The sequence below is a fragment of the Solanum tuberosum genome, unplaced genomic scaffold (genome assembly GCF_000226075.1).
Source record: "Solanum tuberosum cultivar DM 1-3 516 R44 unplaced genomic scaffold, SolTub_3.0 scf00281, whole genome shotgun sequence".
Taxonomy (NCBI): Eukaryota; Viridiplantae; Streptophyta; class Magnoliopsida; order Solanales; family Solanaceae; genus Solanum; species Solanum tuberosum.
The window spans coordinates 36,412-48,610 of record NW_006239206.1 but is presented as its reverse complement, the minus strand read 5'-3'; the positions used below and the strand labels follow the sequence as shown (position 1 = coordinate 48,610).

General features: G+C 33.3%; 2 protein-coding genes and 1 pseudogene across 2 annotated transcripts in view; all 3 read right to left on the bottom strand.

The window, feature by feature from the left end:
- LOC102596363 (subtilisin-like protease SBT1.7) overlaps positions 1-11,360 on the bottom strand; it is a 22,861-nt gene extending 11,501 nt beyond the window's left edge. The window contains exon 1 of the mRNA XM_006358841.2: positions 10,597-11,360. Within this exon, the coding sequence (XP_006358903.2) occupies positions 10,597-11,356 (760 nt within the window). The 5' untranslated portion in view covers positions 11,357-11,360. The remainder of the gene's footprint in view (positions 1-10,596) is intronic.
- On the bottom strand, positions 1,192-3,185 carry LOC102596692 (subtilisin-like protease SBT1.2; annotated as a pseudogene).
- A 3-nt stretch (positions 11,361-11,363) lies between the features above and the next one.
- Positions 11,364-12,199, bottom strand: part of LOC102589706 (subtilisin-like protease SBT1.2) — a 6,272-nt gene continuing 5,436 nt past the window's right edge. Inside the window, exon 2 of the mRNA XM_015314142.1 lies at positions 11,364-11,371. Within this exon, the coding sequence (XP_015169628.1) occupies positions 11,364-11,371 (8 nt within the window). The remainder of the gene's footprint in view (positions 11,372-12,199) is intronic.

Below are 12,199 nucleotides of genomic sequence, written 5' to 3'. Positions count from 1 at the left end.
AATTTTCAAATTCTAAGCCTCTTCTTAGCTATTTCAAATTGCCGGATGTTACAGCACCTCCCTCCAAATAGGCCTGATGTTAGTGTTAGTTAGTTGTTTCTATAATAAAGGCACTTTAACTTGTATAAAATAGAACAAATAGACACACATGTCCTACATGGCATCCTACATGTCATTTTTTGTCCTACGTGGTGTCCTACGTGTATTGTGCCATGTAGGACTCGTGTGTTTACTTGTTCTACTTTATACAAGTTAAAGTGCCTATTTGTGCACTATGAAAGTTGGAGGTCAAAGTTAAAATTTGAAGCCAAGTTTAGGGTCCAATATATGTATTATGCCATAAAAATATGTTATCTTCCAAGTTTTATAAATTTTGAGCTTTGTCAATATTGACAAAATCAAGCATTATTACCACTTAATTTGACATTTTGTTTGGACTTTAACATTTTGGATTCACGTTTTGGTGACACTATCATCTATCTAGTGTACATCATTTATATTCTCAAAAAGTCATAACCTCATCTTCAACTGGATAACACCTTTCTTAAAAATTAATTTATTACAAGTAAAGTAAACTATAAATGTACTAATTGTGAGAAAAAGACCTTACCCTTGATGATCTCTTCAAGATAGGATATCAAGATGAATATACTTCCATATTTTATTTTATTTTAGTAGCTACTAGTCTATACCTTACTATCTATAATAATTTCTATACCAAAAATGTCATGGCTGAGCTCATACTAAGAATATAACCAAATATTTCATGGCTGTGTCACCTTCTACATTGCTCAAATTATCGAACTTGAGGGGAAAATAAGTGTCTAAATCTTGATATCTGGTTGGCATTTCCCCCATCAGGTAACTCTCAATAACAAAATTGATTTGTGAATTGTTCTGTTTTGTTGCATTAGTGGTTAATGGAAAGAGCACATAAATCAGATCAATTATAGCAAAAAAAGATATTAACATAATATTTGTTTTTATTGCAAACAACAGCAATAACATACCCAGTGTAATCTCACAAGTGCGGTCTGTGGAGGGTGAGGGTGACAAGGCGGGGTGGAACAAATGAAGAAGGGGATATAATTACAATGTAAACACATGACTAAACAGATGGAATAATAAACCAAAGTTAACATCTTGAAGATGGATTTATTGCAAATGGAAAATCTTGATCAGTATGTCACTGAGATCAGCTCCTTCATTTGTTTCTTCACCGAAAATCCAAAAACCGAACAGCAATTGGGCTCCTAACAATATGGTTTTCAGAAATCCATCTGAGAGATCCCTGAGAATATTTGGTACTTGGTGTAGCAAAAGGTGTAAATGTCACTTGATAGCTCAATTTTTGTTTCACCTCTGAAAAAACAAGTGTAGTTGGTTCAACTTTCACATCAAGGCCTCGCGGTGAATCAATATCAACTCGGTATGTTGAGTTGGCTTGTCCTACATTTGTCACAGTTCTTGTATATACTTGAATTCCTAAGTTGCTTTTAACTTGAATTGCAAACGATGGATAATTTAGTTGACCTTCTAAGATGCTAGTAATCACCGAACAATTCACTTTGCGCTGAGCAATGACAGTAACCTGTCTGTTTGTGTAATTCAAACCACATAAATAAGGTATGTAATCGGATGGCTCTATATCATATATCAGGCCGGGATCATTTGCTTTTGATGGATTAACATGGCCTGCACCTGTGGCAAAGACATCGGCTGGAAGGTACGTTTCATCCTCGATTAAGTTGGATTTGAGGTTTATGACATCGGCTGTTGTCATAATTGCTGACTTAATTGCAGCTGGAGACCAATCCGGGTGAACACTTTTTAGTAGCGCTGCAACGCCACTGAGATGGGGGACAAGACACTGAGGTACCTGAAATCATGTTAAACGTAGAGTTTGTTCTCGTGTTGTTCTCCAAGGAATTATGCCAAGCTGCTAAAATGTTAACACCAGGACCAATAATGTCCGGTTTTAGAATTCTAGGACTTGCATAACTTGGACCCCTGGAAGAAAAACCAGCAACCACTGGAGCACGATCATTTCCGATTATAGTTCCCTTGAACACGATTGTTGCAGTGGGGGTTGTTGTTGAGTTTATGTACTCTTGGATTTTTAGACCATCAGCATAGGTAACATGTGTCACGGGTAGGACATGTGCTTCAGCTAATGTTGTGTTAGCCCAGTATTCTGAATTCATAATAATCATGGCAGCACCACCAGCTGCTTTCACTGCTTTCCCAGTATCAACTTGCTCCGTTGAACGAAATTCACACAACACTATCTTTCCTGCGACATTCATGTTGTTCAGTGAACGAGGGTCACAATATTGAGCATAATAATCACTAGCATTGTTTCCAGGATAAATAAGAGGCAACAGAGTTGGAGGAAAGTCACTAGGTTGAAAGGCTGATTCTCCGTCAAATTCTTGATTGTTTCCAAGCACAGCAGTGGCCTTTATTTTCCTGTCGATAGTGCTTGCACCAACTGTGAGAATCCAGGGCGCTTCATTAGACATTGAAAAACTTAATGGTCCTGAATTTCCAGCAGCACCGCTGACAAAGATTCCCCTTTCCATAGCACTAAAAGCACCAAGTGCAATGTTGTCTTCATAGAATTCATTAAATCGATTACCAAAGGAAATTGAAGGAACATCGACACCATCTTCAATAGCCATATCTATTGCAGCCAAAACGTCGCTCCCATAACAACTGATATCATCACACGCTTTGTAGATGGCAACATGAGCAAGAGGTGCAACACCCACAGCTGTGCCATTAGCATTGCCAAAAATGTTTGCACCTGGAACGAAACGTCCAGCTGCTGTGCTAGCAGTATGTGTACCATGTCCATTTTCGTCCCATGGATCATTCCCCGTGTAGCGGAAGTACCTCGCACCAATGAGCTTGTTGTTACACTTAGTGGTATTAAATTGACATATACCCTTCCATTTAGCAGGGGGAGGTGGCATCCCATCATCGCTAAACGAAGGGTGGTCCGGGAAAATTCCCGTGTCAATAACTCCAATGATCACACCTTTCCCATAATTCGAATCATTCCAGAACCCCATGTTCTGGTTCAACCCCATGAAATTGACACTATGTGTAGTGTATAAATCAAGTAGCCCCTCGGGGCGTGCAGAGACAAATCCTTCCATTTTCTCCATTTCCTTAAATCTTCTAGTGATAACTTAGCTGCAAAACCTGTTATAACATTTCGATAGGAATATATCATTCGTGGTGCTTCATGAGAACTATCTGAGGTTGTTGCAGGCAAGAAAGAAAGATAATAGCTTTCCAAATCTTGATTTCTGGTAGTCCTTTCCCCTTCAGGGAACTCACAATGAACAATATAGATTTGTGAATTGTTCTGTTTTGTTGCATTAGTGGTAAAATGGAAAGAGCACACAAATCAGCCAATTATAGTAAGAATTAACCTGTATTGAGGCATGATAAATTTAGTACTAGTGAAAGAGCTGTTATTTGGTGAGTGTTTTTGAACTTTGATTGAGGGTATGTATACTAATTGGAAGTATAGTTTTTTATTTGCAAGTCAGAAGCTAGTTTAGATATGTGAAATAGTCATGCTTGGTGATACACGCTAAAACGATTTTATTCTATTTAACATCTATGTGATAAGGAACTAGGCATAGTAACATCATACTGATGAAGTCATCAATCTACAATATACTTTTTAGGTATTGTTCCAGTCAACTTGGACGCGCCTTAACTAATACAGTTGTTCACCTCGCAAGTACATGGTACCAAAGTAACCGTGCTCATAATGGCTGGAGCAGACAATTCACACAACTAGTGTCGTAGCTGAATTTTTAACCTGAAATTTCCAGATGGTTACTACGATGGTTCGATCATTAGGCCATCTACTTGGGAACAAAATATGTCTAGAAGTATACCTAAACTTGAGTGCTGAAAACAAGTAATTGTCAATAAAGTGGATAGAGAACAATGAGGTTTCAGGTTTAAGTCTCAATGAAGGCGGAAGAAAATTAATAAAACAAGCATCCCTCTTGACTAATGGTGAGATTATGAAAGAGAATTATAATAATGTTGCAAGCGTGCACCTCCCTCCAAATAGGCCTAATGTTAATTACTTTATAATACAAATATGCTAACTTCCAAGTTTTATAAGTTTTGAGATTTGTCAATATTGACAAAATCAAGCATTACCACTTAATTTGACATTTTGTTTTGAATTAGTTTCATGTTTGTTTTATTTTCATTTTTAAACTAAGTGCATTTCCATGAAAAAACCAAGCATGACAACACCAGTGGATGCAGTCTTAGTAGCACATTAGATTTTACCATAATTTCAAAAGTTTAATGGATTCAATGTTAAAGAACTTTGAAGATCAAATTTCATTTAGTTACAATTTTGGATTCGTGTTTTGGTGACAATATCATCTATCTAGTGTACATTATTTATATTCTCGAAAAGTCATAACCTCATCTTCAACCGGATAACATGTTTTTTTTTTTTAAAAAAAGAATATGTTAAAGTAAACAATAAGTGTACTAATTATGATAAAGAGACCTTACACTTGATGACTTCTTCAAGATATGATATCAAGATGAATATACTTCCATATTATTTTAAAATTACCATGACTTAATAATTTTTTTAATAGCTACAAATCTATACCTTACTAACTATAATAACTTGTAAAACTTCATGGACTATCTTTATTCAGATCCCAAAAGACAGATACTTGTTTAGAAATACTCTCTTGAATTTTGAAATGTTCAATGTGATTATGAGTTATGTATTACATTCTTCAATATTTTTAGTAGTTCAAAATGTTGTTTTACTAAAATTATGGTATTGTCACCAAATTATTCAATTTTTCTCTTTAAACTAATTTTTTTCTTTGAAACACACTACAAGTTGCAGGTGCAGCCCTTTGCAGGCTTCATGCTGAGCATTTCTCACAAATTATTGAACTTGAGGGAAAAAGAAGTGTCGAAATCTCGATATCTGGTTGGCATTTCCTCATCAGGAAACTCACAATGAACAATATAGATTTGTGAATTGATCTGTTCAGATGCATTAGTGGTTAATGGGAAGAGCACATAAATCAGCCCAGTTATAGCGAAAAAAGATAAACATAATATTTGTTTTTATTGCAAACATTGTTCGTAAAATTGCAAAGAGAGTCAGTGGCAAAGGAGGTGGCCTTCCATCAGTTCAATCCATGGCGCTAACTCACGGAGGTGGAACAATTGAGGTTGCTTGCAACTTACTGGAACCTGCTAGAATTGGTGGTAACCAAGTGCAGCTTGAAGTTGAGCAGCTTGCTAGGGAAGAAGGTATTTCTGTGGGGAAAGGATACTATACCGATCTCTCAGAAGAAAAAATAATCGAGAGTTACTTGAAACTAGTTCAACATTCTGACTAGAGAAGCTATAGGAAAAAATTATTCTATCCATCGTTCCTATTTTCCTTCTCTCTTTTCGCGCATTTTGCCAAGATTTTTGGAACATTTGATCTTGAACTCTAGCCTCCAGAACTAAGCAATATATGTTTATGTGTAAATCTTGATTATTATTATTTTCACATTTGGTCATAGCACACAATATTGTGCTCATATTACATTTCTGAAACATTCTTATTGTATATCCAACTTTTTGTAATCTTAATGCTCATTGTTTTAAGGATTCTCTCCATATACATAAAGACATCTATCTTAAGAAAGTCCAGCGGTGGAGCTAGTATTTGACCTTTATGAATTTTGAAATAGCCACCTATTCATAGCTTGTTTTAGTTACTGGCTCGCGATTTACATATTTATACATAATTTCATGGATTTCTTAATACAAACACAAGATGTAACACCTTGTTGAGAACTAGATGGCATTGTTCTTCATTTAATATGGTTGATTGTACCTTCTTGATGAAAAATATCTTTCTGTGGAAAAAGGTGAGGTTTTTGTAATATAAAAGAGAGAAGTGTCAAAAACACACCTAAATTATTTCTTTTTTTTTAGTTTCATATCTAAACTATCACTTATTAGTTTGAGAAACAAGATAGTTTAGATATAAAACTCACACTCTCAAAAGTTTAGATATGAAACTCAAAAAATAAATAGTTTAGATTTGTTTTCGACCCTCGTATCAATAGAAAATGAGTTTGTCATAAAGCTAACTACAAAATGGTTGGAATAAATAACAGATGATGTGTTTTCTGGTTAGTCCTAGTCATTGCCTTGTCACACTGTCAATTCATTTATATCTTATTGTCCATGTTTACAATTTACAAATAAATTGTCATGTTCTTGATATCAGAAAATTGAGGCTTCACTTTCTTCAACAATATCTTTTATCAAGATTTTGAGATTATTGTGTGATCGTAGAATTTAAAAACTATAAATAAAGTTGATGGATTACCATTTATTGAAGGAAAAAAAGGGACTATGATCTTTATCTTTATATTCCTTTTTCTTTTTTTATACTTACTCCGTCTGTCTTTATTAACTATTGTGTGATCATAGAATTCAAAAGACTATAAATGAATCATCACTTATTTATGTTTCTTTAGGTTTGTGTCAAATCAAACAATCGACAAATAAAATAGATGGAAAAGGAAATTTTCAATGTCCTTAATTACGTTATTGATTCACGTACGTGTTTTTGGTTGTATTCAATATTTTAATTTCCATCCGTATTTGAAAAACACTATTAGACTGCCTTAAATCATGGATTTCTTAATTAAATTGTTGCTTGAATAATAATATTACTAATTAATAAAGGGCCAGCTGGATGCAAAATTAATTTAGTAGCCTATTTTATACTCTTGACTCTAGTTTGAGTAGCAACCAACTCCCCCCCCACCCCACCCCGTGTGTATTATTTTTATTTTATAAGAATGAGATCTATTTCTTTTTAAATTTTTAAATTTTTATTTTATGTGTGTATGGGGAAGGGGGGATCAATAATCGAGAAAAAAGAACGCTTATACACCTTTTAATTTATATTATATTGTCAGGGGTGACAATGGGGCATGGCAAAACTTGTTTTTTAAAAATCATAACGGATAAAGAAACCCCACGTAACACAACTTTATCATTTTTTCGGTTCCAATTATTCGAGGATATTTTTTTTTTACTTTTTTAGATTCAAATAAAATGAAGCTTGAACAATATCTTTAAAATGTATTTTTTCAATTATATTGATATGAGAAGAATAATAATATTTTATTATATTTCTTATATAATTTTTTAGTATATAAATTTTAATTTTAAAATAAAAATTTGGTCATATTCAATTTAGCTTCAAAGATTAATTAAATTGATTCTCATAAAGTGAAATTAAGTATCGCATAAATTTTTTATTTAAAAAAAAATTAAGATAATCCCTAATTCAATCATCCATTTCGTATTAAAATTGTTGCTTGAATAACACTCACTCCCATCCTTTTTTTTAATGGTTACGTTTCGCTTGTTGAAAATTATATTAAGTCAATTAATTTTTAAAGTTAAATTAAATTAGATCAATTCAACATTTTAAAATTATTTAGTTGTTCGAAAACTATACAAAATTCTTCTCACACTAATATGATGAAAATATATATCTTCAAATATTGATCAAAGTCTATATAGTTTGACATTTGAAAAGTAAAATATGACAAATAAAAATAAACGAAATAATATTAACAACTTTTGACACAAGCGAAACTTCATTAATTTAGTAGTCACATCACACATGCATTCAATATTCCTTGTCACTCATTAACAAAAAAAATCAGGTGCTTAACCCAAACCACGCGTAACGATAGATACATAAATAAATAAAATTATTCGATTAAAATAATTTAAAATTTTAAATGAGACGATAGCAAATTTCTAACACGTAAAACAAAAGATGATGTGTGACCAACTTTATTTTATTTCTGAAGCTATAAACATACCATGTGTGGCCAACTGTTTATTTTTATTTTTTCTGTTGTTTGGATGTTGGAATTAGGATTAGGTTTGGATATTGGAATTAGGATTAGGTTTTTTTTTTTTCTCCTCTTCAATTTGTTTATCTTATTTAAATATGTTTACGAAAATAAAGAAAACTTTACGTGATATGTCGGTAGGATATATCACTTTATGCGACATATAAGTCAGATAAATCATTTTACGTGATGTATCGGGACGTTGGATGATGTATACGAAATCGAGACGCGAAGTATCAGAAAATTGAGTGATGTATTCGAAATCGGAATGTGATGTATCATAACGTTTTGGAATGTGTCCAGATTCCACCAAATTTAAGGAATTTTTGTAATTTTAAAAAGAGTAGAAATATGACGTAATTAATTTTTAACACTATGAAATTTGTGTAAAAATCTCGAAAAATATCGTCTTTCTATAACTAAAAAATAATTTAATTTTGACATTTCTCTTTAATCTTATTGAAATGATTTATAACTACACAAATAATTAAAGAAATATTTTATAAATTACAAATTTAAAAGTCTTTATTAATTAGATAGTGTCACATAAAGTAGGACGAAAAAAGAAAGAGCGTCATTTAGTGGTATTGTGACATTTGATATGTAATGTGTCCATATCATTGCTTAGTCAATTAGCTCCATGAAATAGACTCCTCCTATAGTATACTATATATAAAGCACCTTCCTTCCTTTTTCCTCCCAAATCAATTCTCAAAAAAACTAAATTTATCATCAACAAAACACACACAAAAATACAAGAGAAACAAAAGCACTAAAGAAGAAGAAAAATGGATCCCAACTCAGAGTGCATGGTAAGAACTCTCCCTCTTAAAGAGTTATCAACATTTCTTCATTCTGAAAATTTTCTCTTTTCATTTTGCTCTCATCAGTTTTGCTAATATTTTTCGACTTAATCGTGGTGTTCGAATCAGCTGTTTTGTAATTTTCCTCAATTTTTGTGTAGAATGTTGAAGATTTTCCTCAATTTGTGTGTAGTATGTTGAAGTCTGTAACCATCTCATAAGGCCAAGTACGTTAATTTGGGTAGCAGTGAGATTTGATCCTAGCATCTCTATCTTCTATGATATCGTGTTAAAATGTGTGATTATTTTATTTAATAAAAGTGTGTTTTCTCTAACATCGTCACACATTTTATTTTTTATTCTGTTGGTCCATTATAATTTGTATATTCCATGTGTATATTTTAAAATTTGCTAAAGGATAAGATTTCTTTGGATATTTACTCAATGAGTCACATTATATTGTACTAGCATTGTGCATTTTTGTATTTTATTTTTTTCTCTGTTTGTGTATACTAGTAGTATAAAAATAAGGACAACACAACACGTGTCCACTTTCTAGAACTATCTTTGTGAGACACGTGATTCTCGTTTGTCTGAACCTTTAATATTTGGGCCTCAAAATATCCAAATAGCCCAATCACATCCCTAAAAGTAATGGGCTGAATTATCCATAAAATATGGGTAACTTACATAAATATACTAGTATAAATTATAGGAACCACATATTATAAGTACTAAATAACATCCTATCCCTTCTAGTTTTCTATTTACCAAAAATCCCTTAAAAATGATGTTTGCGGGATACATAGCGTTGTGCACGGGATACATAGGTAAATAAGGGATTTTTGAAAATTTTGAAATAAGTAGGGATAAATGGATATTAAGGTAAGTAAAGGAGTGTAGTGAAGTAATTTGTCCTAATTTTAAAACGGTAATTAAGTTAAAATTTTAGATTCGCGTTTGGGTCACAGTATCATCTATCTAGTGTACATTATTTATATTCTCAAAAAGTCATAACCTCATCTGCATCTATAAATTTATTAAGCATGGGAAAGAAACCTTACACCAGACCTCTTCAAATTAGGATGATCAAGGTGAAGACACTTCCAAATTGTTTATAAAATCACTATATTGATCATTAATATAATCAATACTTAATAATTTTAGTGTCCCCCTGAGAATATTCAAAATTAGAGGGTTGAAGAAATATAATTATGTCATATCACACTATTATTATAATGTTCTAAATTTACAACTGTAATTTCAGTATTCTCACGTGGACACTCAACTAATTTGTGCCATCTCAAAAAGTCAAAAAAAGTGAAATCAAGCAACGATCTAGCAAAAACTGACTTCTATCAAAGAGGATATGCTTTTATATTCTTCAATCAGCTGTGAACAAACAGCGAAACACTTTATTTAATAATGAAAAAGTAACATAAAGTATACAGTAAAAACAATCAAATGTTTGAGTACTTAGTGCACTTATAGCCAAAAATTTTCACTAGACCAACACAACTGCAATTGGACTTCTCACAGAGTGCCTAGTAGAAGTCCATTTCAAGAATCCGTCAACAACCACAACTTCTGAACTGCTGGTTGTCTTGGAAAATGTCACTTGGTATGTTAACTTCTGGTTCAACTCGGAGAAATTTAGCTCTATAGGTTCAACTTCTACAGCAACTCCTATTGGTGAAGCTATCTCCACTTTGTAAGATGATGGAACATCACCAACGTTGGTCACAGTTCTTGTATATGTCTGAGGAGTTGATCCAAGTCCAAATATGGAAAACGAAGGATAGTTTAATTGTGCTTCAGGGATACTTTTCACTTCCCTCTTTCTGTTGCACTGTACGCCCCGAGAGCAATATTATCACTATGGAAAGGGACTGGACCTCCACCAAGGGACATTGAAAGAATATCTACTCCATCATCTATAGCTGAATCCATGGCAGCTAAAATATCACTGTCAGAACACTTGCCATCGGAACCACATACCTTATATATGGCTATATGGGCAAGAGGAGCAACACCAACTGCAGTGCCATTAGCATTGCCATTTACATTAGCACCTTTCACAAAGGCTCCTGCAGCTGTGCTTGCTGTGTGTGTACCATGTCCATTACCATCTATCGGGGAACCATTGCCAAGTTGGTAAGACCTCGCTCCAATGAGCTTTTTGTTACACTTGTTCGTAAAATTGGACTCACAAACTCCTTTCCACTTAGCAGGTGGGGGAGGCATCCCAACGTCGCTAAATGAAGGATGATCAGGAAGAATTCCAGTATCTAGAACTCCTATGATCACGCCTTTCCCATAATTTGAGTCTTTCCAGAACCCCATGTTCTGTTGCAACCCCATGAAATTGACACTATGTGTGGTGTGTAAATTAAGTATCTCATCGGGGTGTGCAGAAACAAATCCTTCCATTTTCTCCATTTCCTTAATATCCTCTGGTGATAACTTAGCTGCAAAACCTGTTAGGACATTTCGATAGGAATATATCAAACGTGGTGCCTCACGAGAACTATCTGAGGTTGTTGCAGGCAAGAAAGAAAGATACCAGCTTTCTAAATCTTGATATCTGGTTGACATTTCCCCATCAGGGAACTGACAATGAACAATATAGATTTGTGAATTGTTCTGTTTTGTTGCATTAGTGGTAAATGAAAAGAGCACACAAATCAGCACAATTATAGTAAGAATTGAACTGTATTGAGCCATCATTACTTTAGTACTTGTGAAAGAGTTGTTATTTTGTGAGTGTTTTTTGAATTTTGATTTGAGGGAATATATGCTTATTGGAAGTATATTTTTTTATTTGCAAGTCAGAAGCTAGTTTTAGAAATGTGAAATAGTCATATCTGGAGATTCTTGGATTTAATAGAAAATAGAAAGTGAACTGGTCATCTATACGCTAAAACGATTTTATTCTAATTAACTTCTATTTGCTAATGAAGTTGGCATAGCAACATCACATAGATGAAGTCATTAATCGACAATATACTTAAGTAATGTTCGAATCAACTTGAACACACCTTAACTGAGCTGACTTGTTCACCTCACAAGTACTCCCTCTGTCCCAAAATAGGTGTTATCTTAGGAAATCCAAAACAAAAATTAGTATGACTTTTTAACTATACCTTTATATTCCATTTTCTTTTTAGTGTTCAATTTACAAGAAACGTTCATAAAATAAGGGTAGTTTACTAAACTACAGATTGTGTTTATTGATTTCTTAATGAATGTGACTGTGTGCAGCCTGAGCATTGATGAGATGGAGTTGACTAAATCTCAATTGCCACATGCTACCTTCTGATACGATGCCACAATCGAATTTTGACCTAGTATCCTATGAAATTAGTTGAGGTGCGACAAGTTAACCAAAACACCACAAATATAAATTAAAAAGAAAGTACTATGTTACTTAACAATAAT